We start from the raw sequence: 27,602 nt of genomic DNA on the forward strand, positions 1-27,602 counted from the left end.
TCTATTCCAAGGTGCAATCTCATTGAAATTTCCCTCTGAGGGCATAGGTTTAGGCCAAGAGGGGAAAGATGTAAAAGGGACCTAAGGGGCAGCTTTTTCACACAGAAGGTGCTATGTCTATCAAATGACCTGCCAGAGAAAGTGATGGAGCCTGGTACAATTACAGCATTTGAAAGGCATCTGAATGGGTAAATGAATAAGAAGGGTTTAGAGGATATGGGCTGGGTGCTGGCAATTGGGACTAGAGTAGGTTGGGATATCTGGTCAGCATGGACTATTTGGACTGAAGGGTCTGTTTCTGTGCTGTACATCTCTGTGACTCTAACTGAACAGAAACTGCTGATTACCCGTATCAGCTTCTGTAAGAGAAGAGTTTTGTCTTTCATGTTACTCAGTATGTTGCATTTTTACTGGCGCAAGTTGTTTCTGGGTCTTGTTGCATATCTCTAGGTAATGATAGGACTGCCCAGGTAATGAGAGTACTCGGTTTAATGGTTGATTAAAGTAATATGAGCATTGACTTCTTTCAAATACTTTGGTGAAATGTTTGCTCACCAGAAGAAGAGATATCAGGATTGTGAAAGGCAGCATTTTTTATTTACAGAAACTTGTATGGTATGTATCATTCTCAAGCAAGCTATGCTATTGGTTAGGTACAGTGTAAAGCTCCCTCTGCACTGTCCTCATCAAACATTCCCAGGACAGGTACAGCACAGAGTTAGATACAGAGTAAAATGTCACTCTACATTGTCACCAGCAAACACTCCCAGGAGGGTACAGTGCACAGTTGGATGCATAGTAAATCTCCCTTTGTGTCCCATCAGATACAGTATTTCAGATTCTGCATAGATTCAAACTCTGCTTACAATTTGAGCTATACCTTCCCCGTGAGTGTTTGCTGCTGACAATGCTTATGGCATATTCTGCTCACCAGCACTGACACCCTTCACCTTGATAAATACAAATCAAGCTTTCTAAATAATGATGGTGAAAATGTGCACCCTTGTGGGAGGCTTACTGGCTCTCATCCCAGCTGTGACAGCTGACACCACAGTCTGATTTACATTATTTAACTGTTATTCATTTTGAGATGAAATGCAAGTACAAAAGAAAGGAAATTTAAACTGTATTTATTGACATGATTAAAATTAATGTGAATATTCAGCTTTCAGGGTAGCTATTAGAATTGTCGAATGGTTGCAGCACAAGAGGAATACTTCTTGTTCATGATGCCTCTCGCAAAAACAACTCGGCTGATCCCACACCCTGCCCTTTCTCCTAGCCCGGCAATTGTTTTATCTTCTTAATAATTATTGATTTCTCTTTCAAAAGCCCACTTTAAACAGCCTCTTCTACCCTGAAAGGCCATTCTAGATCCTAACCACTCACTGCATGGAAATGTTTTATTTTCCTACCTTCCTCCGGTTCTTTTGCCTTAAATCATGTTCCCTGTTTCTCAACCCTTCTGTTGGGAATGGTTTCTCTCCACCTACCCTGCCTCAATTCCTTAACATGTTGAAGTTTTCTCTTGACCCTTTCTCCACCAATGCAACAATTGTAGTTTCTCCAAACTGTCCCATTCTCCCTTTGACCATTTTCCTGATTTTTGTTGGCACACATTTGAATTCCTTTCTAAAGTATGGTGCATGTAATTGGGCACTGGATTGAGCTCGTGTTTTATCAATACTCATCATAACTATTTGTTTTTGTTCTTTATACCTGTATGTAAAGCCCAGTCGACCTGAATAACCGATGAAAACAAAAAAACGAAACATGTGGATGCTATAAATCAGAAACAAAAAAAGAAATTGCTGGAAAAGCTCAGCTGGTCTGACAGCATCTGTGGAGAGAAATCAGTTAATGTTTTGGATTGAGTGACCCTTCCTCAGACCTAATTAACCACTTGCTCTACCAGCCCTACTACCTTTAAACAACTTATACACGTGTTTCCGCTCTTGCATCCCCTTTAGAATTGTGACCTTTATTTTTCAGTTGCCTCTCTTCACTTTTCCTGCCAAAACTGTATCCCTTCACACCGCTCTGGAATAAGTTTAATCTGTCAGGTGTCAAATTCCATTATCTTGTTTGTGTCCCCTTGTACAGTTCAGTTAGATGTAGTGAGGAAGACTGCCATTATTTAACTGACAGCTTGGGAATGATTCTATTAATACTCTGTATTTTACAGTTTTCCTGTATTCAATAGGCAACACCACTGGTTCTTTAAGATAGAAATATTTTTACTACGTTATTACAGTGGGCACCTATGCATTTGTGTTAAAGGACACCTTGCATTTGTATATCACCTTTCAGGTATCCTAGTGTATCGTAGTTATTAAGGTGTTTTGTAGTGAACTACTATTAGGAAATGTGGCAGCTATTGATTTACAATAAGGCCCCACACCAGCAACAACATCATGATCGAGTGATAAACATTATGCAGTACCCTGGGAGAATTCTGCCTTTCTCCCCCCCACAAAATGGTGGTCACGTGATCATTTGCGTACAGCTTGGTTTTGATGTCTTGTTTGAAAGTTAACAACAATGCAGCCATTCCCTCAGTACTGAACCGAAATATCAGCCTGGAATTTGCACTTACATTCCTGGCATGGGACTTGAGCCCTCAGCCTTTTGAGTCAGAGATGAACGTGCTTGCGCTGGGTGGGACAAAAAAGAGAGAGGCTTCTAAAATATGAACCCTTTTGCAGTAATATGAAAACAGTACACTGTGGATGCTGGGGATCTGATATAAAAACAATGTGCTGGAAAAACCCAACAGGTTTAGCAGCATCTGTGGAGAGGAAGAACAGTTAACATGTTGTGTCCAAAATAGCTCTTCAGTTCCAATAAAGAGACATTAGACTCATCATTCTCTCTTCATAGATACTGCCAGACCTGCAGAGTTTCTGTTTGTTGTTCTATAACCCTTTGATATTGTTGTTTGAGGATGTTCAATTACTGATCACGTTTCCCACCATTTGATTCTCCCTATTAAATATAGTTGAGGTTGTTTATGTTTTTTCTTACAACTTCGTATATGAATATGCAATGAAGAGCAGTGTTTAAGTATGGAAATCACAAAGGCCTCTTTCTTACTATCTGATCCTGGTCCCAATTTAGATCAGCGTTGCACTGAGAAGCTGGAAGAAGCCATTCAGCCTCTTGAGCTTGTCCCCCCCCATTCTATATGATCATGTCTGCTCCATTCCTGAACTCCCATCTGCCCACCAAACCTTTGATCCCCTTATCAAATAAATAGCTGTCAATCTCCATCTTAATCGATCTCCAGATGTTATTTGAGGCCTTGCTTTTTGATCGAATGTATGCCACGTTTCTAAAGATTTTCCCGTTTGTCCATTTGCAGTTGGTGTCAACAGGTGCTTAGACATTTATTTTGTTATAGTGACCAAAATATCCTAAGGTGTGTTTATTACATGGGGAAACGTTATTTGGATTGCAGTGCGAAGGTGATGTGTCAGTGTTTATCCATGAGCAGTGCCTGGGGAGATGAGTCAGTATCAAAAATTTGTGAGATAACAGAAGTTAGAATGATAAATAAGAGTTCAAATGCATAGGTATTCAATAAGGTAGAGATGGTGGGTGGAGTGTTAACAGCGTCCGGAGATGACGTTCTTTTCAATGGGAACCCTTCAGCCCATTGTCCAAGTTATAGACACATTGCATTTACAGGCAAGAAAAGACCAGCTGCTCCATCAAGCCTGCCTCCTTGCGTCATGAAGATTGGAACATCATCACTAAACACAACTATGCAACCCAATGAATGAGGTTCAATTCCCAGGGCTAATTACCAGGAAGGAAAATTACTCTGAAAGATGCCCTTCCAATCTTTTGAAGCGGTTGAAACCAGTCTGGGAAATCACACTAATGTGTAGTTGTTCTTTCTGTGTAACTGGCATAGCCATGAGCATCACCAGGATGTTTGACGCTGTGAGAGAGACCCTGGAGAATGACCTGAGCTTGTGGAACAGCTGATCTCAGTCAGTTATTGTGCAGTCTGTTGTGGAAAGGAAGATTGGCAAGAAAGGGAGCAGTATGTAGCTGCTGGAGCTGCGGGTGTTACTGAAAATTTCACCTACTCCACATCAAGAAGTAATGATCCTTCTGGTTTATCAACAGTAAGCAGTAATCCACAGCTAAAAATTTTTTCATCCTCAAAATGAGCTTAGGAAATCAAGAAATGAAATGGCACAGGTTCTTAAGTGTCATTGTTGGCTGATGATTGCTATAAAGCTCTTTCCAGTAATGTTCTTAATAAGTACTTGCATTTGCTTCCTGGCTTAATCTGTTTTCTGTCACTTATTCCTGAGATGCATTCAGTGAAACATTTATTAAAGCTGTCGTTGAGTGAGCTCTCCCCTAATTTGTTTTTCTCTTCGAAGTTATGCTGTTTACTGAATTTCCTTTAGTTTTAACTTCCAATTTCTTTTCCAAGTCAATCTGGGACTGATGTGGCCCCTTCTGCTATCACATTCCAGTCACCATTCTTGCTTTAGGAGACTAGATAATGAATACCAGCGGGACATTTGACTTTAGATGACATCATTTAAGGACAAAACAGACATTTCAGTCGCACCTTGCATGAGCTCAGTATGTCTCTGAATGCTTTTCAGCCAAAAAAAAGCATTTCTCAAAGTGAATTGGCTGTTGTATTACAGGAAATGTGGCAGTCAGTTTACTCATGGGAAGATCTCTCAAATAACCACACTTCTTAGATGATAACTAACAGAAAAATATTAACATGAGATGTTTTCCAAATAGATCTGTTACATTGGTCTTAAATAAGATGAATTACTCTAGGTGCAGGATGGCTTACTTTGATATTGCTTCATGAAGGCATAAAGCAAAGGAGGAAGTTGTTACTGTGTTAGCTCTTTGAAAGAGCTATCTAATTAATGTCACCCCTCGTTCCTTCCCATTTCCTTCCACCAGCTCTTTTCCCCTAGCCCTATGAACTTTTCCTTTTCAGCTATTTATCCAGTTCTCTTTTGAACATTTTAATGAATCTGTTTCAATTACTTTTTCAGGCAGCATACTCCATATCAGTATGGCCCTCTATGCGAAAACAAGAAGTTGTCCTCATTGTCTCTAACTCTTACTAAGTATCTGATCTGTGTCCTCTTGTTAGCAAGCTCTGCTGCTAGTGAAAATAGTTTCTCCTTATTTATCTAAGGAGAATCATCTCTTCATTTCTGGATTATCCAAAATCCCTATCACTGCAGTGTATCTTTCTGCTCAACTGCTGTGCATGTTTTGTTCAATAGTGCTTCAGAAGAAAAGCTTATTGTTTGGTAAATGGTTTTACTATTGCCTCCTGCCTCCAAACCATTTGTACCATTTCTTACCTTATTCTGTTTTATTGATATTTCTGGGGGTTAGCACCCGTGAGCAGTATTCAAACGCCAATTTGGAAACTTTTCTGAGAATTAATATTTAAACCTGTCAATATCCTCACCTCACCATCTCCCTCCCTCCTTCGCCTGCAGAGTTTTAAAGCCTCATCCAAGTGACAGCTAACCATTCATTCCCTGCTTATGTTATTCTATACTTCTCAGCTGTGGTGTTGACCTTGATCCTTTATCCTGCCTTCTGCAAATGCAATAAAAAAGAGATGTTTAAGCATAGATGAAAAGTATTATTGGTTGACTTTTAAAAAATGAGAAGTTATAATGCTCAGTTCAGTTCATCTAAGTGTTTAACCTTTAGCATTTAATCCTCAGCCTTCCCTTTCCAACAATTGCCGTCTTGATAGAGACGTGCTTTCATCTTTTAAGTTATTCCAGTGCAGTTGGCATGAAACACTAGCTGAAAAGGTAACCAGAGCTGGCTGGCACTGTATTCATAGAACATAGAACATTACAGCGCAGTACAGGCCCTTCGGCCCTCGATGTTGCGATGTGGCCTTGTCATACCAATCTGAAGCCCATCTAACCTACACTATTCCATGTATGTCCATATGCTAGTTCAACACATTCTAGTCTGCATGAAGTAGGTGCTGTGTTTAGGGTTTCCTGTGTTGATTGCTTCCAGTTGTCCAGTTGTTATGGGCGGCACGGTGGCACAGTGGTTAGCACTGCTGCCTCACAGCGCCTGAGACCCGGATTCAATTCCCAACTCAGGCGACTGACTGTGTGGAGTTTGCACGTTCTCCCCGTGTGTGCGTGGGTTTCCTCCGGGTGCTCCGGTTTCCTCCCACAGTCCAAAGATGTGCGGGTCAGGTGAATTGGCCATGCTAAATTGCCCGTAGTGTTAGGTAAGGGGTAAATGTAGGGGTATGGGTGGGTTGCGCTTCGGCGGGTCGGTGTGGACTTGTTGGGCCGAAGGGCCTGTTTCCACACTGTAAGTAATCTAATCTAATCTTGCAAGATTCAGACTTTTGCTGCATTTCTACTTTACCAACAGCAACTTGGATTTGTACAGGCCCTTTCATCTCGAGGCTTTCACAAGTTTAAAATTAAACATTGGGCCATGTGAAGAGGCTCAGAGGGTGCAGTGATTGGAACCATGTTGGCCTCTGACTACGAGGTCGTTGTTTGGGGTTGTTAACCTCTGCCAATCAGGAAAGCCCTGACTGACCAATATAACCGGGAGATGGGAAAAAAAGCAAGACATTTTCTAAAATGATATGACCAGGATATTAGATCTGACTCTGAGCTGGATGGCCACGGTCGGTGTATTAAGCACAAGTAAATAAAAGGGTGACTTGGTGGTGGGATACCAGCCTTGGTGCAGTTATTTCAGAAGGTTTAACTACAAGGTTGACATTTGAGTGATTTTTAAGAAGATGGTGCAAGTTAGGAGCAAATTCAGAGTTTGGTCCCTTTGCAACTGAAGGCCAATGTTGGAGTGAGTTGAATGGAGAGTGGACAAAATACCAGAATAGAGGAACACAAACTTGAGCAAGATGCAGGTGACCACGCTTTTGTATGTGAGTCTAGACAGCCAGTGTTGACAGCTCTTTCAGTCTGCCCAATGGGGTGGAACTAAGGGTGACCTGGCTTTGGTCCTTAGTTGTATGATCTATTGGGGAGTCACTGGATTGCAGTCAGGGGTTGAAACTATCAAAGAAGCCTCTTATTTATCATTCAGGTATGTTAACCCCATCTTCTGGGCTCGTGGGCAGTCAGTGGCGTAGTGGTATTGCTAGACTATTAGTCTGGAGACACAGGTAATGTTCTAGGTTTGAATCTGACCATGGCAGATGGAAGGTGAATTCAATAATAATCTGAAATTAAAATTCTAGTAATGACCAGGAAACCATTGTCAATTGTTTGAAAAACCATCTAGTTCACTAATGTCCTTTGGGGAGAGAAGCTGCCATCCTTACCTGGTATGGCCTACATGTGACTCCATACCCACAAGCAATTTGGTTAACTCTTAACTGCTGTCTGGTTAATTAGGGATGGGCAATAAATACTGGCCTAGCCAGTGGTGCTCGAATCCTGTGAAAGAATTAAAAACAAAACTCTGCATGCACCAGTGGTCAGCGTAGTCTCCAACTCAGAATCGTGCAGGTACACCTCACTTGCAATATCAGGAGAATAAAGCCCAGGAACATCAACTGAAGCTTACAGTGTAGGCCATTTTCTTTGACCCATAATATTACCTTGGGGCTGATTGTATTGTGATTGAATAAATGAATGAGATGCCACCGAATCAGGTTCAGCTTTCAGTTCTTGTGCTCCTGCAATTAAAGAGTGTCAATCGACAAGTAAGGAACAGTGAGTTGTGCCAACATTGTTCACCAGCTCAGTTTCCATTTGATTTGGGGGGGGGGGGGGGGAGAGAGAGAGAGAGAGGGCAACAAAATGAATTTTCCCTCAGATTCCAATGTGCAAGGACAGAGTCTGTTTCTGCAGACAAGGAGTTGAGACCAATGTTACACATTTACTACCATCACGTTTCCTTGTGGCTACAGAGCAGTTCAGGCAATGATTTTTATTTCTAATAGGTAACTGTCTTGGGCCAAAATTGGATTAATTCAACAACTCATTAGTTGTTTTTCTAACTTTGTGATAATCACAGCTGCACCCTGTTATATCCCACCGAGAATATAACATTCAAACAAGGAGCAAGGGTAGGCCATTCAGTACTTCAAACCTCTGCCATTCAATAAGATCATAGCTGATCCGATTGTAGTTTCAAAATCACGTTCCCACCTAGCTATGATAACCTTTCACCCCCTTGCTTAACAAGAATCCATCCACTAAAATGAAGAACTACGGGTGCTGAGGATGTGAAACAAAACAGAAGTTGCTAGAGAAACTCAACATCTGTGGAGAGAAAGCAGAGTTAATGTTATCTGAAGGAGGGTTAGTGGACTTGAAACGTTAACTCTGTGTTCTGTCTACATGCTGCCAGAACTGATGAGTTTCTTGAGCAATTTCTATTTTTAAGAATCCACACACCTCTACCTTAAAAATATTCAAAGACTCTGTTGTAACCACCTTTTTGGAAATGAGTTCCAAAGACTCATGATCCTATGTAACAAAAAATGTTTCCTCATCTCTATAATACCCTTACTTTTGAACAGTGACCCTGAGTTCTAGATTCTCCTATAAGAAGAAATGTCCTCTCCAAATCACCTTGTGAGATCCCTCAAGGATCTTGCATTTTACAGTCAAGCTGTTTCTTATATCCACTGGAGGTAAGAAAAATAAGCCTAGCCTGTACAGACCTTCCTTATAGGACAACCCAGCCGTTCCCAGTATTAGTCTGGTAAACTTTCTGTGAACAGCTTCCATAATACTGCTAGCATGTATGGGTGTCAACAGGTACATTTGCACCATCACACTTGCACACATATCCTCTTGCACACATATAATCACTTACAAATGTGCACACAAACACTCAAATACACGCATGTGCACATTAACTCGCCTGTCACCACTGAGGGACCAAGGTGAAGGGTCAAGACATATGGTGATGGAAATCTAAGATCAAAAAGAAAACTCAGCAGAGCCAGAACAAGTGATGAGGTGTTGCGTAATTTGGATTTTGAAAATATGAATTTTGTTTGGAGTTAAATAATGCAGGACTGCAGTAGTCGGGCCTTGGAACAGAGTGTTACAGTAGGAGATGCTTTAACTAGTTTTGGTGAGAACATAGTGAGAGCAGGTAAGAGGAAGAATCGGCACAGCAGCACCCTTATTCTTCGGGGGAGCGCTAACGATATGCATTTACGAGGTTCAAGACAAAATAGAAAGCTGTGGTGATAGATGTAGGAGCCTGAAAATGAGAGAGGCATTTAATAACGGGAGTTTAAGTGAAGTATGAAGTAAGACTCGCAGGATATGCCCTGTCCCTGTTTAGGTTGAAAGTCAGATGCCAGAATTACAAGAACGCTTGTCTGTTAATTCTTCAAATCATTTCCTGAATACTTGTCTTCTGAGACTTTGATTTGGCTTAGCTCCAGTCTATAAGACTGAGATGAAAGGAATATCCTGACATTCTTCAATGTAACCTCTGAGGTATCTTTGACCAGAACTCAGAAGAAACACAATTCCAGATGCCAATACTAATGTCACTCATCCTTAAGTATTTGAAGAAAACTAAATGTACAGTCTTTAAAAGCAGCCAGAATGAAATCACTGCAGTACTCTTATTTTACCCTCAGAGTGGACCCACAGTGATGGTCATTACCTCCAAGAGCCACAGACGACTTATTGCTTTTTATTAGTATCAGCTGTGGCTCAGTAGGTTGTGCAATCCCCTTTGAATCAGACATTTTTGGGTTCAAACCCCCACTTCATACTGGAGCACAAAACCCAGAATACACCACATTGAGGGAGAGGTGCCATCTCTCATAAGATTTTTATTCGTAGCTCTGTCTGCATTGTCAGGTAAGTGTGAAATATGCCATGGCACAATTGGAAGGAGAACAGGGAATCATTGTATTCTATAAATAACATCACTAAACCATGCCTAGTTATTCATCACATTGCTGTTCCTGGGAACTTGTCATATGTAAATTAATTTTCTATATTTGCATAGGAGCAGGTGAAGGCCATTCAGCCCATTGAGCCTGTTCTGCCATTCCTTACAATCATAGCTGGTCATCTCCTTCAAAGTCTATTTCCCTTGTTAGCCCATGGCCCTTTACGTAAGTGGTATTTAATAATTTATCAGTCTCTGCTTTAAATATACTAAGTTTCCACAGTTCCTAAGAAAATTCCAAAGATCCATAATGCAGTTTGAAAGAAAATTCTTCACATCTCAGTCCTAAGTGGCTTTCTCCTTATTTTAAAGTTGTGTCTCCTTGTTCTACACTGCCCAACAAGGGGAAATATTTTACCTGCCTGTAAGGAATTTGTGGGTTTTCGGTAAAATCATCTCTCATTCTTGGCAGATCAGGGGAATACCCGCCCAGTTTCCCCAGGCTTTCTTCGTAGAACAGATCTGTCGTCTTGGAAATGATCCAGTGACTACATTGCAAAAGTCTTGTGTTAACTGGCACTATATTGTGCAGGTTTTCACCTTTGCCTATTGAACCTTTTTGTAGCCTTTATAACAGACCCAGTTGGTGCTGAGTATTATTGGAGTCAATCTTAATAGCTCCCTCAGTCTAGAAATCCAATCATTTCTCCATTTGCTTCCAGTGTATTTGTCATAATGCACACTCCCGCTGTCAAAATGGTGACGATTATCGCGAGCCAGAAACTTTTGTTGGCTGGCACAACCCGTCAGTGCAGGGCCGGGGTTGGGTGCATAGTCATCTGCATGTCAGGACATAAGGAAACCACATTTAAGTAGCTTGACATCTTTGAGGAGAATCATGTGTTTCTTTATTCACCAATCACTCAGCTAACGTGCAGTTGCAGCAAGCAATTAATTAGAAGGGACATATTACCCTTTACCTCAACAAGATTTGGGTACAGAAATAAAGGTGTCTTCTTTCAATTGTATAGATCCTTGGTGAGACCACACCTGGAGTATGCATTCCTTTATTGAACCGAGCATTGAGAATAAGAGTTGTGAGGTCATGTTGCAGCTGTACAGGTAATTGGTTAGTCCACTTTTGGAGTTCTGGTGCAGTTCTGGTCTCCTTCCTATCAGAAGCATATTTTGAAACTCAAAAGGGTTCAGAAAAGATTTACAAGGATGTTGCCAGGGTTGGTGGATTTGAGCTACAGGGAGAGGCTGAACAGGCTGCGGCTGTTTTCCCTGGAGTGTCAGAAGCTGAGGGGTGACTTTATAGAGGTTTATAAAATCATGACGGGCATGGATAGGATAAATAAACAAAGTCTTTTCCCTGGGGTCGGGGAGTCCAGCCCTAGAGGGTATAGGTTTAGGGTGAGAGGGGAAAGATACAAAAGGGACCCTAGGGGCAACTTTTTCATGCAGAAGGTGGTGCGTGTACGGAATGAGCTGCCAGAGGAAGTGGTGGAGGCTGGTACAATTGCAACATTTAAAAGGCATCTGGATGGTTATATGGATAGGAAGGGTTGAGAGGGATGTGGGCCAAGTGCTGGCAAATGGGACTAGATTGGGTTGGGATATCTGGTCAGCATGGACAAGTTAGACCAAAGGGTCCGTTTCCGTGCTGTACACCTCTATGACTCTGTTGTATGTAGTTTTAATCCCTTTGCCATAGCAAGGATGCACTTCCTATAGAGGGAGGTTGACCACTGTGTTTCCTGACATGACAGAATAGTTCTATGAGGGCAGATGATAATACTGAGCCTATATTGTCTAGAGTTCAGAAATAAATCAGAGTTGATCTCACTGAAGCATGTGAAACTCTGACAGGGTGGATGCAGAAAGGTGGTTTCCCTCTGTCTCAAGAGACTGGAGCAAGGAAATAATCTCAGAATAAGAGAGGAGCCATTTAGGGCTGACATGGGGAGGAATTTTTTCACTCAGAGTCATATGGCACGGAAAGAGACTCTTCAGTCCAAGCAATCGATACCGACTATTCACTCAGGTCGTGCTTCTTTGGAATTCTCTACCCCAAATGTTTGTAGATGGTTAATCATTGAGTATGTTAAGATAGGGATTGATAGATTTCTGAATACTGCTGACATCAAAGAAGATAGGAAGAGTGGGGGGAAAATGATCTGGCATGATCTGGTATGGCAAAACAGGCTCAGGGAGCTGAATGGCCTACTCCTGTTCCTGTGTTTCTGTTTCTTAGAAGACAGTCATGCTTGATGCTGCCTGCCACAGACCACTGCTTTTTACACTCTTGAACCACTGTGACTGCAGTATTTATGACTTACAAGATGCATCACAGCAAATCAACAAAGTTGACAGTACCTCCCTAACCTGCCTATCAACCTGCTACCATTGAATAGATCTTGAGCAACTTTGGTTTGGGAATATCATTATGAATTAGTCAACCGGAGTCTGTGGGCATGTGGTGGCGGAATTTAAATTCACTTAACAAATCTGGATTTGAAAGCCAGTCTCAGTCGTGGGGGCATGGAACTATCTCACCAATCATCTTCAAAATCTGGGTCTGGTTCATGACTGTCCTCATCATCCTTACCCAGTCTGACCTACATGTGACTCCAGATACACAGCAATGTGCTTGACTTTAGTGACCTCTGAATGGCCTGACAAGTCATTCATTGAAAAAGCACTTAGGGTTACACTTTAAATAGTCGGAAATTATCCGACATCCTATGAAAGAATAAAGAAAACAATGTATCCTTCCAACCAGTGCCACTGTCCTATGTTGTACTTGCATAGCAGGTCCTTCCTCTACACTGGGTTAAATCCAACTAATTTGATGACAGAACCCAATCTAAAGACTGCAAGATGGCATCCAGCTACCAACTCAGCGGTTACAGATGGAGAATAAATCTGGTTTTGCTTTAGGCCCTCTTTGCAGAAAGATTTTTTTTCTGTAAAATCAGTTACTATGTTCAGGTAACACGATACTATTATAACATTAACAAGGGGGAAAATGTTTCAATGTGTGAAACAAGTGTCTGTTGTAGTACTGAGCCACTCAGATCTTGGTCTTGTCCCTGGTCTTAGCTGCAGTTTTGATAAGAAGTAATGCAATTGCCCTCTATGTTCTTGATACAGAGAGCAGCAGTCAGCCTGGTTTTCCACTCCTGCTTTGTAAGTGGACCTTTTTTCAAATGATCTTTCTTGGGTTTTGAGCCTTGCTGTTATTGTTAGAATTTAGAATCCATCACTTGGGTGGCACGGTGGCACAGTGGTTAGCACTGCTGCCTCACAGCGCCTGAGACCCGGGTTCAATTCCCGACTCAGGCGATTGACTGTGTGGAGTTTGCACGTTCTCCCTGTGTCTGCGTGGGTTTCCTCCGGGTGCTCCGGTTTCCTCCCACAGTCCAAAGATGTGCGGGTCAGGTGAATTGGCCATGCTAAATTGCCCGTAGTGTTAGGTAAGGGGTAAATGTAGGGGTATGGGTGGGTTGCGCTTCGGCGGGTCGGTGTGGACTTGTTGGGCCGAAGGACCTGTTTCCACACTGTAAGTAATCTAATCTAATTTACACTTGTTGTCCCATGAGAAGGTGCTACTGAACACTGAGCTACTGAAATCCTTGGTATGTAGAGGCACCCACAGTGGTGTTAAGGAACGAATTACAGGATATTGACACATGAATACTGAAGGGTCAGAGCAATCGTTCCAAGTCAAGATGGTGTGAGATTTGGAATTTACAAATGGTGATGCTCCCATGTGCCTTTTGCCCTTATCCTTGGTGGTGGAGGTCATAGGGGTCTGCTATGGTGGTCTGCTAAAAAAAAAATCCTTGGAGAGTTGCTGTAGTGCATCCTTTGGATAGCATGCATCGCAGACATAGTGTTCTGGTATATACGGTCGACGTTCATGTACCTGCATATTGAGCATAGAAGAGAGAGAGAATTCTTGCCCATTTGTCAATATCAGGAACTGTCACTGAAGCAAAGAATGTCCGACCAAGCAAGACCAGAGGTGAGCTCTAGGAACCACCTGACCAATGGAACTTAGTATTTTGCGGGCCGATTATAGTTACTCATTTTGTAAAGTTAACAGATGAGCAGTGAAGGAGTTAAGACTGGCTTAGTTTAAAATGGAGGCAGTTCACTACTAGTTAAGGGAATTAGATGTTGTAGAGCAGAAGTGAAAGGTAAATGGTGGTAAGGAAGTTCATTTTGTAAAAGGAAAGTCATGCTGTCAGAGAAAGAATGACTTTAATGGACTGAATGGGCTTCTGTTTTAAGTGTCCTGTTATCTAAATTGGTGCGGATTCCATTCCAGCTGAGAGGAGGCAATATTGGAAAATGTCAAATTTCTAAACCAAGCATGTTTGCCAAATCTTCTGGAACAAGATGTGATAAGGTCATTGTCATTAAATTGTGCTGGCAACTCCTACTGAATGATACACAGGGGCTGCTACACTGAACATTATTCCAAAACAGTTTAGTATTGCTAAATATGTGATATTGTCAGTCTGGAAGAGCCATCCGTCAATTCCTGCTATTTGCTTAGTGCTCAGCTTCGAGCTCAGCTTAGAGTGATTGCACAGTATATGCTATGCTGCTTTGAGTATTGTGTTTCAGCTTCTGATAGCATTTACTTCCATCCCAGAGCCCACAAGGTTAAAGTCCAGTATCTGTACAAGTCTATCTCAGTCTATACAGCTCTATTCTCTCCCTTACCTTTTCACCCCCTCCCACCCCCTAAATTCTACTGGCTTGAAAGCACAAGCATTGCCAGCAATTTGAAAATTTGAATTTGGTTCAAGAGCTATTTTACCTATGCTGTGTGATCGAACATAGAACAATACAGCACAGTACTGGCCCTTTGGCCCTCGATGTTGTGCTGACCTTTTACCCTCCTCTAAGATCAAACTAACCTACATACCCGTCATTTTACCATCATCCATGTGCCTATCCAAGATTCGCTTAAATGTCCCTAATATATCTGACATTTCTACCACTGCTGGTAGTCCGTTCCACACACTCACCACTCTCTGTAAAAAGAACCTACCTCTGACATCTCTCCTCCAATCACCTTTCAATTATGCCCCCTCGTGATGGCCATTTTCATCCTGGGGAAAGTCTCTGGCTATCCACTCTATCTGTGCCTCTCGTCATTTTGTACACCTCTGTCGAATCATTCTCATTCTTCTTCGCTCCAATGAGAAAAGCTCCAGCTCCCTCAACCTTTCTTCATAAGTTGTGCCCCCCAGTCCCAGCAGCATCCTTTGCATCCTCTCTAAAGCTTCCACATCCTTCCTATAAGGAGGCGACCAGAACTGAACACGATATTCCTAGTGTGATCTAACCAGTGCTCTATAAAGCTACAGCATAACCTTGCAGTTCGTAATCTCAAACCCCTGCTAATGAAAGCCAACACACCATACGCCTTCTTAACAATCCTATCAACTTGGATGGCAACTTTGAGGAATCTATAGATGTAGACCCCAAGATCCCTCTGTTCCTCCACACTGCCAAGAATCCTGTCTTTCACCCTGTAATCTGCATTCAAATTTGACCGTCCAACATGAAACACTTTACACTTCTATAAGTTGAACTCTATCTGCCATTTCTCAGCCCAGCTCTGCATCCTATCAATGTCCCGTTGCAACTTACAGCAGCTCTCCACATTGTCCACCACTCCACCAACCTTCATATCATTGGCAAACTTACTAACCCACCCTTCCACTTCCTAATCAATGTCATTTTTAAAAATCATAAAAAGCAGAAGTCCTAGAACAGATCCCTGCAGGATCTGAGCTCCAGGCTGAATACTTTCCATCTACTATCACCCTTTGTTCTCTATTGGCCAGCCAATTCTATATCCAGACAGCCAAATTTCCCTGTATCCCATGCCTTTTTACTTTCTGAATGAGTCTAACATGGGGAACTTTATCAAACGCTTTGCTAAAATCCATATACACCACATTCAGTGCTCTACCTTCATCAATGTGTTTTGTCACATCCTCAAAGAATTCACTAAGGCTTGTGAAGCATGACCTGCCCCTCACATAGCCATGCTAACTACCTCTAATCAAACTATGGTTTTCCAAATAATCATAAATCGTGTCTTTCAGAATTCTCTCCAATAATTTGCCCACCATTGATGTAAGATCAGCTGGTATGTAATTCCCAGAGTTATCCTTATTCCATTTCTTGAACATTTGTCATCCTCCAATCATCTGAAACTACTCCAGTGGACAATGAGGACGCAAAGATCATCACCAAAGGTGCAGCAATCTCTTCCAAGGCCCGTCTTGCCTAGGGGACTTATCTGTCCTCATATTGTTCAGAATTTTCCAGCACATCCTCCTTCTTAACATCAACCTGTTCAAGCATATCAGGCTGTTTCACACTGTCCTCACAAATGACAAGTCCTTCTCACTAGTGAATCTGAAGCAAAGTATTCATTAAGGATCTCCCCTATCACCTCCAACTCCAGGCACAAGTTCCCTTCACTATCCCTGATCGACCTTACCCTCGCTCTGGCCATCCTCTGTTCCTCACATAAGTGTAGAATGCCTTAGGGTTTTCCTTAATCCCACCCGCCAAGGCTTTTTTTTCATGCCCCTTCTAGCTCTCCCAAGTCCATTCTTCAGTTCCTTCCTGGCTACCTTGTAAATCCTCCAGAGCCCTGTCTGATCCTTGCTTCCTCAATCTTAAGTAAACTTCCTTCTTCCTCTTAACTAGATGTTCCACATCTCTTGTCACCCAAAGTTCCTTCACCCTACCATCCTTTCCTTGCCTCAGTGGGACAAACTCATCCAGCATTCACAGCAAGAGTTCCACAAACAACCTCCAAATTTCTGTTTCTGAGAACATCTGTTCCCAATTTATGCTCCATAGTTCCTGCCTAATAGCATTGTAATTCCTCTTCCCCCAATTAAATACTTTCTTATACTATATGCTTCCATCCCTCTCCATTACTATAGTAAATGTTAGGGAGTTGTGATCATATCACCGAAATGTTTTCCCACCGAGAGATCTGGCACCTGATCTGGTTCATTGCCAAGCACCAAATCCAATATGGCCTCCCCTCTAGTCAGCCTATCTACATATTGAGTCAGGAATTCGTCCTGACAAAATCTGTTCCATCTAGAGGACTAAGGAGGTTCCAATCAATATTAGGGAAGTTGAAATCACGCATGACAACAACCCTGTTACTTCTGCACCTTTCCAAAATCCGCCTTTTAATATACTTGAAGAAAGACCCAAGGTAACCATGTTCTTTCTGAACTATTGTGACTGACTTTCTCAAGCATTTACTTTTAATTCACTGTAATTTCCCAAACAGTCCATCTCTATCATCTCCTGTCTTCACTTTCTAAAAGTGCTAACAGACTGCTTCTAAATGTGAGATATCATAGACACTTGACCACCTCCCTGTGTACCACACGTGTGTCTGGTCTGTGGGGTTTTATGAAAGTTGGTGTTGTTTTGATTCTTGTCCATACCCACCCACCAACAATGTAATGGATGGTCATGTTGGACATGTGATCTTCCCACCCTGCCTAGCCCAGCCCTGAGAAATGGAATCTCCCTCAAATGAGAATGGTGATTATAGAACATTTGATGGATCAGCCCGGGCCTTGCTGTTCTGAGCATCAAGAGGGATGCTGCCATCTCATTTGGAGTTATTGCACAGCAGCCCACACTCCTTTTCAGTTTAGCCTGTGATTGTATTATCTTCATGTTACTAACTAACAGTGGAAATACATATAATGATGTACAGAATGGTTTAAAACCTGACTGCCAATGTAAGGGAAAAGGGAAAGCTTGCTATGTATAGCATCTTTCAAAACCTCAAAGATCATAAAGATATTTATGCTCAATGAGAGACTTTTGCTCATGTGTAGGAAACTATGCTAAGTGGCATGAGCATTTTCAGAGCAGGGGTTCATATTTGCTGTGTAGCATTTCGGTTGCACTGGCAATGGTTTGACACAGCAAGAGCATTATCAACAGTACAGGAACAAACGAATTCTGTTCAACCCCTCAAGTTTGTTCCAGCATTGAGCTAGTTTCTGAAGATCTCTAACTCGACTCCAGCCTTTATTCTAGACTGATAGTCCTCCTACTGTCAACTTCACTCTTAAGTATCAGTGTGACCTATCCTGAAGCACTAACTGAGTTGGAATGCTGAGGATTGAAGCCGAGCTCCAGAATATGAAAAAGGGCCTGAACCAGCATCCCAAAGTTTCAGATGAAAGAGGTAACATCCTTCAAGTCAGATATAAGAGCAAGGACCCATCTGCTTGTTATGATGACTGAGATGAACAAAAAATATCTCATTGGATTGTTTAAAGGAAACCAGTCAGTCTTACCATTGCAGGATTGTGTATGTCACACTATTGAGAACACTCTGTTTAAGGCCACAATTGAAATAGAAACCTTACCAGTTTCTTTTAGTTGGTTTCCAGTCATTGTGTTCCAGATTATAGTTCTTCGTGTCCAACTTGATGGTTTAGGGTCAAACATGGCATCTTTAATTGTTTGAGCTTCAGTTAGATGCTCTAGTTTTAATGTTGCAGTTCTTGTCTTTTAAATCTCTCCATAGCTTCACTTCTTCTCCATTTCTGTAAACTGTCCAGCCCTACAACCCTCTGTGTCTCTGCACTTCTCCAGTTTAGGTCTCTTGCACATTGCTGAAATTAATAGCTTCACTGTTGGAAGCCATGCCTTTTAGCTCCCTTCATCCTAATCTCTGATTTTTTTCCTCTTTAGATCTCTCAACCTCTCTATCTCTCCTCATTTAAGAATGCTCTTTATAACCTGTCTCACCTGACCTACTATGTCCTGATGTAGTTTGGCGGCAAATTTCTTGTTTGATAACACACTCGTGACTCACTTTAAAATGCTTTACAATGCTAGTGGTCCTGAAATACTGCAAGATGTTATTGTAAATAATTGGATTTATTTTATGTACTCATGCGTTTCCACCTCTGGATCTGTTATTTATTATTTGCCAGTTTTCTAATGACCTGACATTAGTTTCAAACATGTCAGATAATTCCATGCTTAGGGGAATTCAGAACTATCCTAATTACCACATGTTTTCCTGTCCCTCGATAGCACCTTGTGCATTATGGGACCATGCATTCCTATTAACAGCTCATTATCTCATAAATCTGTGAAAATACAGTGAAGACAGGCTGGTAGGCACTGGGTTTATTTTTGAGAAACTAGATTGCAATATTCTGGCAAGTATCGATGTATTTATACATACAATATGTACATGGAGAAAACTGTCAACATTGAGGACTGACAGTTCTTGAGCACTTGTGTTTGACTTTAGTGGAGCTAATGGAATATTGTCCCAGGTCATGAAGATTATTTGGGATGATTAATGCCCATGAATGTCCATCTAAACTGCTTCCTCTCAAAGACCCGACCTACTTAATCCATTCATCTTCCCATTCCAGTAACCCAGCTAATACTTTCGGTTTCTTTCAATTGTAAATGATAATTCAAATTAGAAACCTCTTCTCAACCATATCTTTCTCCAAAATTCTTCTCTTCTTGCTGAAGCTAGAGTGCAAGAAAAGCAAACTTCAGTTTGTAACTATATATTGACTTTGGTGTTCATGGCAAGTCACAGTCTCAGCAGCATTATCTCAGAAGAATATGGCTGTATATTGTAACAGGTCAAACTGCTGTTTAGTAAATCAAATAGTTGAGGTGAGAGGGTGGATAAAGGGCTCCATGTATTTACTGTGTTTCTGTTATCCTGTTCTTGCAGTGAGAGAAGTAATGTCACTGGCAGAAATGTTTAGAAGCTCTGAAATAGAAACAAGAGTGGGCCATTCAACCCATTGAGTCTGCACTAACATTCATAATCATAGGTTGATCTCCTATCACTGCATTTTGCTCCACTCCCTCCCCATATTGTTGAGCGTTTTGTGTCGAGAAATCTATTTATTTCTTAAATGTATTTGGTGATTTGGCCTGCACAGCCTTCTGTGGTAGAGAATTCTCTGATATTACACAGGGGAATGGTGTCACTAGCAGAGGGCCATGATGTTGTTCAAAGAGTGAGGTCATAGGTGGAGGGCTATAACATTGCTGAGGGAGCAATGATGTCACTGGATTCAGCAATGCTACTTATTCCCACACAGCTTCTGAGTCATTAGTCTGAAAGAATTTGACCTGCTGTAAATGGAAATTGAGATTGTAACCTGTAGGGCAGTAGTTTCTGGAAACATTTGTGATGACATGATTATGAATGGTTAAAACTCTTTCAAGGCTAAAATTTATGCCCCTAATTATGAACCAGTTGGAAAAGTTGTGTTGAATGGCAAGTTTTACTTTAATAAAAATGTTTACTCTGAATTGACCTTAACGTCTCCTGTGCATCCTCCTCCTTCTCCCTCCTCACTTATTCTCACTGTATTGAAGACAAAACTCAGCATGCAGTCATTGTTTTTTGGATGCTGAGAAGGAATGATTTAGATGCTATGGGACTCCTTATCTCACTGTTACCACCAAATCCTCTTGGATTGTAAGATCCTTAAATCACTAAGCAAAATGTAACTTGATTTTGTTTACTTCTGCTACCTTTGCTCTGATTCGGCCTCTGTATTTCAGTAATAATGTTCCTGTCTCCTCAGGTATTGGAGGTTGTCCGCTCTAACTATGACACACTGACGTTAAAGCTCCAGGATGGGTTGGATCAGTACGAACGTTACTCAGAGCAGCCCAAAGAGGCAGCTTTCTTCAAAGAGCTGGTAAGAAAGCATCATTTGTCCCAGGCAGACAGATTCTGTGCAGCTAAAGACGAGAAGGAAAGCTCGTGTATTTTTGTTGGGCCATTCATGACCTCAGGGCATCCTAAAGTATTATGCAGCCGACAAAGTACTTCTTGAAACATAGTCATTGGAAAATGGAAAATCCTAATGCCCAAGTTATAAAGTCATAGAAATGTACAGCATGGAAACAGACCCTTTGGTCCAACCCGTCCATGCCGACCAGATATCCCAACCCAATCTAGTCCCACCTGTGAACACCCGGCCCATATCCCTCCAAACCCTTCCTAATCATATACCCATCCAAATGCCTCTTAAATGTTGTAATTGTATCAGTCTTCACCACTTCTTCTGGCAGCTCATTCCATACCCATACCACCCTCTGTGTGAAAAAGTTGCCCCTTAGGTCTCTTTTATATCTTTCCCCTCTCACCCTAAACCTATGCCCTCTAGTTCTGGACTTCCTGACGCCAGGGAAAGGACTTTGCCTATTTAGCCTATCCATGCCCCTCATAATTTTGTAAACCTCTATAAGGTCACCCCTCAGTCTCCAACGCTCCAGGGAAAACAGCCCCAGCCTGTTCAGCCTCTTCCTATAGATCAAATCCTCCAACCCTGGCAACATACTTGTAAATCTTTTCTGAACCCTTTCAAGTTTCACAACATATTTCTAACAGGAAGGAGACCAGAATTACACGCAATATTCCAACAGTGGCCTAACCAATGTCCTGTACAGCCGAACATGACCTCCCAACTCCTGTACTCAATACTCTGACCAATAAAGGAAAGCATACTAAACGCCTTCTTCACTGTCCTAGCTATCTGCGACTCCACTTTCAAGGAGCTATGAGCCTGCACTCCAAGGTCTCTTTGTTCAGCAACACTCCCTAGGACCTTAGCATTAAGTGTGTAAGTCCTGCTAAGATTTGTTTTCCCAAACTGCAGCACCTCGCATTTATCTGAATTAAACTCCATCTGCCACTTCTCAGCCCTTTGGCCCGTCTGATAAGATCCTGTTGTAATCTGAGGTAACCCACTTCACTCACTGTCCACTACACCTCCAATTTTTGTGTCATCTGCAAACTTATTCTCTGTGCCAAAACCAGGTTAACCATATTGCAATCAGAAAACAATAAATAAATTCACACATCTTCACTAAGTTGTGCACAGCAAGGTCCCACTATTAAAGCACCTATTCGAGACGACTCAGGGAATCCCTGATGGGCTTGACCTGTAAGCCTATCTTGACTCATCCTGTAGATTGTACTCTGTGGTAGTCTGGAATATAAAACTCTTACAGACAGTTTAGTTTAAATTATTAGCTTTATTTACCAATGGCGTCAATGTTACACTATAATATAGATACCTACAAGCAAGGCTTGAGCTAAGGTTTTAAAACCATTAATAGAGTAGCAGTGCCAGCTCTTACCCCTAAGAGTTTTCTCAGGCTGCTCCTCTTATTGCTGCAAACAAGCTGGCTTTATACAGAAGTTGGTACTGACATAACAAAAATACTACGGTCTTACAAGGAAAGGCTGAGAGACTTGGGTCTGTTCTCATTGGAAAGAAGAAGGCTAAGAGGGGATTTGATAGAGACATACAAGATGATCAAAGGATTAGATAGGGTAGACAGTGAAAGTCTTTATCCTAGGATGATGATGATGTACGAGGTGGTATAACTACAAATTGAGGGGTGGTAGATTTAAAACAGATGTCAGAGGCAGGTTCTTTACTCAGAGAGTGGTAAGGGCGTGGAATGCCCTACCTGCTAATGTAGTTAACTCAGCCACTTTAGGGAGATTTAAACAATCCTTGGATAAGCACATAAATGATGATGCGATAGTGTAGGAGGATGGGCTTAGATTAGTTCACAGGTTGGCACAACATCAAGGGCTGAAGGGCCTGTTCTGCGCTGTATTGTTCTGTGTTTGTAGAGGAAGAGAAACTCATTGACACGTCTGAGTAAGTTTGATTAATTAGACCACACGCACATCAAAGTGGGAAACCCTGATCAAGCCAGGCCCCAAATGGCCAATTGTTTTTAGCTAGATAAGCTTCTCTTTTAACAGTACATCATAACACGAGACTGGTCTAAACTATGTGGAAAAGGTCATGAGGTAACTTTGTCCGGGCTAACATGCCCAGTAACATTGTCCTACAAAATGGCTTTTTTAAAAATCATCTTAGAGTCCCAAAATGCAAATTAAATTCATAAAATTCCCGGATCTTGAGCTCCAGGGAACAACACAAAAATAATTCAATCCATAACAAGCAAGTGTACACTCAAATCAGACCACAAAAAGTAAACTTTTTCGCCAGCTTCTGTCCTGTCTCTCCCTCTCTCTATCAGTGTCCCTTGAACCCTTAGGTCAGTGAATGTAATTTTGCAGAAGAATGCTTTCTCTCTCCCACTCACAACTTTCCTACTATCTCAGTTTCAGCCTTCATATTTTCCTAGCCTGTAGGGGTAATGAGACATTCACATTCCAGAACAGTCAAGGTGAGGGAGCTGAGCTTCATAAATTCAAGTCTGCTCAGTGTGGTTTACATGAAAATGTAATAGGATTGTTCTATTCCGTGCGGTTTCCACTCAGCTTATTAAATTGCACATTCTTTTCCTATTGAGTATGAGTTTTGTTAAGAGTTTTCAATATAAACTAGAAATTCAGTTATCCAATCTCTGACTATAAAATATGCACAGCTTCCAGTCCTTGGGGTCGAAAGGAAGTACTGTCACCCATTCCGCAAGTGAACAAATGTTATCATGTTATTTAAACCGATCCATTGACACTAATAACAGATGTCCTTAAGTCTTCCGTACAAACCCCCATCCCCCACCCCCACCCCACTGTGGTCAAGTGCTTTCCGGCATATCCTATAACAGATGAGTCGCATGCAAGGTTACATGGGCTTTCTCACCACAAACAGTAGTGTGATCATGTTCAGGTAATCTCTGTTAGTGATGCTGATTTAATGGAAATATATTGACCAATGTTCTGGGGAGAACCCACTCTACCCTTCTTTGTATCGGGATCATGGGGTCTTGAGAGCCACCAGAGAGGGAAGATAGATTTTCAGGTTAATGTCTCAGCCTGGATTATGTGCTCAACTTCCTGGATTGAGACTTTTTGAATGTGAGGTATAAGCCTTACTCATGAGCCAAGGCAAACGAAATATGGGAAATATCCGGCAAATGAAAGACAATGGATAAGGTAGAAAGCCCACATTTTTTCCCTAGGGTGGGAGGAATCCAAAACTAGAGAGTGCAGGGTTAAGGTGGGAGCGGAAGGATTTTAAAAATACCTGAGGGGTAACTTTATCATGCACAGGGTGGTGTGTGTATGGAGCAAGCTGCCAGAGAAAGTGGAAGAGGTGGGTACAATTACAACATATAAAGAGCATCTAGATGGGTATATGAATAGGAACTGATTAGAAGGATATGGGCCAAATGTTGCAAATCGGACTAGGTCAGATTGGGAGGGCAGATGGCACAGACAGGTTAAACTGAAGAAGTCTGTTTCCATGCTGTATGACTGTACAGAATGCAAAGTGCTGCAGATGTTGCAAATCTGAAATCAAGGCAAAAAATTCTGGAGATGCTCAGTAGATCAGGCAGCATGTATGGAGAAGAAAACAGAGTTAACATGTCAGGGCTGTGATCTGAGGCCAGTTCTCATGAAAGATCATAACCCTGAAATGTTAACTCTGTTTTTCTCTCCACACATGCTGCCTGACCTGCTGAGAATTTTCAGCATATTCTATTGCTATTGAAGTGAGACATTAGCCTTTTTATTTGTGTTAACTCCATTGCGATTCTCTATCCTCCCATAGGTACGCTCCATCAGTCTTAATGTGAGGAAGAATCTTGCTGTTAATACACTGAGCCAGGAAATCTTGCTGAAAGAGTTCTCCACCATCTCCTGAAAGTGGCCTCTGTCTATCAGCCTCATGCTCCCACCTCTGGTTTCCTACCGCAATGACGTTTGATTTACTTTCCCAGTGGATTATCGTGTAATGATTTCTGTTTTTTTTAAAAAAAATCGTATTCTTCGATTGACTTCCTATGGTGCATGTTGTTTGTGGCAATCTGAATACCATCAGAGTTTCACAGCGAGCGCAAGGAACATCGACCCTGCATCTTCGCACTGCATCCCTGAGATTGGACACTCTGAACTCCTTGAATCTGTTTTGTAAAACGGGAATCCTGGTCCCGGCAAAGCGGAATGACACAAACATGCGAGACAATTTTGTGGTCTCCTAAGTATTATTCTTTTCCTCCTCCCTTGCTGGGCTTCCTTACTCAGTGTCAAGAGCTGTATGACTAGATTCTGCAGTTACTTGGGTGAAAGTCTTGGTGAGTTTGAGTTCTCATTTCCACCCTGGGGACAAGACTTCTGTGGACTGTCTGGACTTGATGTTGGGAGCTGAACCTGGCCGGGCCAGTGTGTGTTGGTTTGGTGTGAGCTGGCTCGAACGTTTTAATGCTGATCCCTAGTTACTGTGTTTACTAGAAGTGTCAATCGCTGCACACAAGTGATGCAGCTTCCTGTCTCATTGTGGAACGTGCTTTGGAGAATAAAGAACTGTAACGGAGTTTCAGTTTTCAGGAAGCCATTTTTCTTCCAGCTAGGGTTGTCATTAAAATTCAGAACTCTCTAGCTAAAGCACTCAGGGAGCTATTAGAAACTTTCCGAGAAAGGCCACGTTGACCCAATGTAAGCTTTCAAGCTGGTTCCACTTCATATAGAGGAAGCTGATCACAGCTAAACAATGATTAAATTGTGTACTGTTGGCCTCTGCATCCATGGGCTAAAGAGGCAAAACGCTACAAGGTTGTCCAGTGCCTAACTATTCATTCTCTCTCTCTCTTTCGCTCTCTGTCCCTGTGTGTGTCTCGTTTTTTTTTCTCTCTCTCTCTCTCTCTCTCTCTCTCTCTCTCTCTCTCTCTTTCTCTCTCTCCCTCAGATGAGCTCAGGCTCTGATACACAACCTAAGATTTGATCCCTGACCAATAACTGCTGTAATCGGATTCCTTATCACCTCTTTGCCGGCTGCACTCAAGTGTAGGAGATAGGCATTATCTCTGAGTCCAGGATTTCATCGTGGGAAAGATACTGGTGGGTTGCCGAGGGGCCAGTGGGGCAGAGTTATATGGGAGCTCTGTTTTCCAATGCAGAGGCTACGACTATCGTTTCATTGCTTCCCTGAAGAGGAGCCTCTTTTGGAAATGTACACTTCAGGTAAAATTCAAGGGTAGGAAAAAGAACTGATGAAATTCAACCTGAGCGTTATGTGAGTGAGTATGTTCGGTTCGTGTGCATCATGATCCAGCTGCATTCTTGTATTTCATTAGAGGTATGTGCTGATAACATTGTTGTAAGGTGACAGAAACATTGTACCTGCCAGTGACATTTGTACTGAACTTCAGCTCTTCCTATCCTGTATGTCTCAGTGTTACAGTGAGTGGTACATTTACTAATTAACTCTTTTGAGTAGAATTCCCTACAATGTGGAAGCAGGCCATTCAATCCATCAAGTCCAGACCAGCCCTCCAAAGAGCATTCCACCCAGATCCCCCACATCTCCTCACCCCATTGTTGTAACCCTGCATTTCCCACAACCAATCCACCTAACCTGTACATCTTTGGACTGTGGGAGGACATGGTCTCTGGAGGAAACCCACGCAGACACTGGGAGAATGCGCGAACTCCACAGGCAGTCACCCGAGGTTGGAATCAAACCCAGGTCTCTGGCGCTGTGAGGCCTTAGTGCTAACCACTGAGACACCTTGCTGCCATGTTCAGGAAGAACACACAGCATGGGTTAAACATTATTGCACATCCACAATGGAAAGAAAAGGCAAAAGGAAGAACTTGCATTTCTAAACTGCCTTTCACAACTTCACTATGTCTCAAAAGACTTTACAATTAAAGATTTTTTTTTGATGTGTGATTGTTGTTTTAATGTAGGAAACACTGCAGTCTATTTCTATGCAGTAAGATTCCACAAACACAATGTGATAGCAAACAAATTTCTTTTTAGTAATATTGGTAGCGGATTAAAGAATGGCCCTAAGCACCACTTCGACAGTGAGTGGGTGGGCACATATCAACGGTGGAATCTCAGCCTTTGCAAACACTGCACTAGAGTGTCAACCTGGATGTTGTCCTCAAATCCATGAGTGAAACTTGAACCTGTGACTTTATACCTCGTAGAATAGTTACAGCAAAGACAGAAGCCGTATGGCCCTTTGCATCTGTGCTAGCTCTCTAAAGCAGCAGTTCACCTTGTGCCGTTCCCTGGCTTCTCACCATGGCCCTGCACATTCTTCCTTTTGAGATAATGATCTAGTTCCCCTGTGAAAGCCTCGTTTGAACCTGCCACAACCATACTATCAGGCAGTGCAATCCGCACCCTAACCACGCACTACGTAAACCATGTTTTCCTTCATGACACTTCTGTAATTTTTGGTTAATCAGCGTACACCTCTGCCTTCTGGTTTTCAATCCCTTTGCCGATGGGAACAGTTTCTATCCATCCACTGTCTCTAAGCCTCTCGTGATTTTGAACACTTCAACCAAAGCTCTTCTCAACTTTCTCTGAAGAGAACAGCCACAACCTCTCCAATCTATTTACATAACTCAAAGTTCTCATCCCTGAATATTCCTCATTAATCTTTTTTATGCTTTCTGTAATGTCTTCACCTCCTCTCTAAAGTGCAGAGCCTGAAACTAGATGCTGTACTCTGGTTGAGACCGAACTAGTATTTTATACAGGTTTAACTGTTTCCTGACTGTTGTACTCCCAATCCCTAATACTAAAGCCAGGATGTTGTATTATTCCTGATCTTAACTTGTCCTGCCACCACAGTAATTGTGTGCATTTACCCCCAAGACATGCATCAATGATTTA

At 42.0% G+C, this 27,602-nt stretch overlaps 1 protein-coding gene across 1 annotated transcript in view; it reads left to right on the plus strand.

The window, feature by feature from the left end:
- armh3 (armadillo like helical domain containing 3) overlaps positions 1 to 25,284 on the plus strand; it is a 153,622-nt gene extending 128,338 nt beyond the window's left edge. Inside the window, exons 25-26 of the mRNA XM_060842198.1 lie at positions 20,556 to 20,672; positions 24,522 to 25,284. Coding sequence (XP_060698181.1) covers positions 20,556 to 20,672; positions 24,522 to 24,614 — 210 coding nt within the window. The 3' untranslated portion in view covers positions 24,615 to 25,284. The remainder of the gene's footprint in view (positions 1 to 20,555; positions 20,673 to 24,521) is intronic.
- The last annotated feature ends 2,318 nt before the right edge of the window (positions 25,285 to 27,602 follow it).

The sequence above is a fragment of the Hemiscyllium ocellatum genome, chromosome 22, assembly GCF_020745735.1.
Source record: "Hemiscyllium ocellatum isolate sHemOce1 chromosome 22, sHemOce1.pat.X.cur, whole genome shotgun sequence".
In the NCBI taxonomy this organism is placed as follows: Eukaryota; Metazoa; Chordata; class Chondrichthyes; order Orectolobiformes; family Hemiscylliidae; genus Hemiscyllium; species Hemiscyllium ocellatum.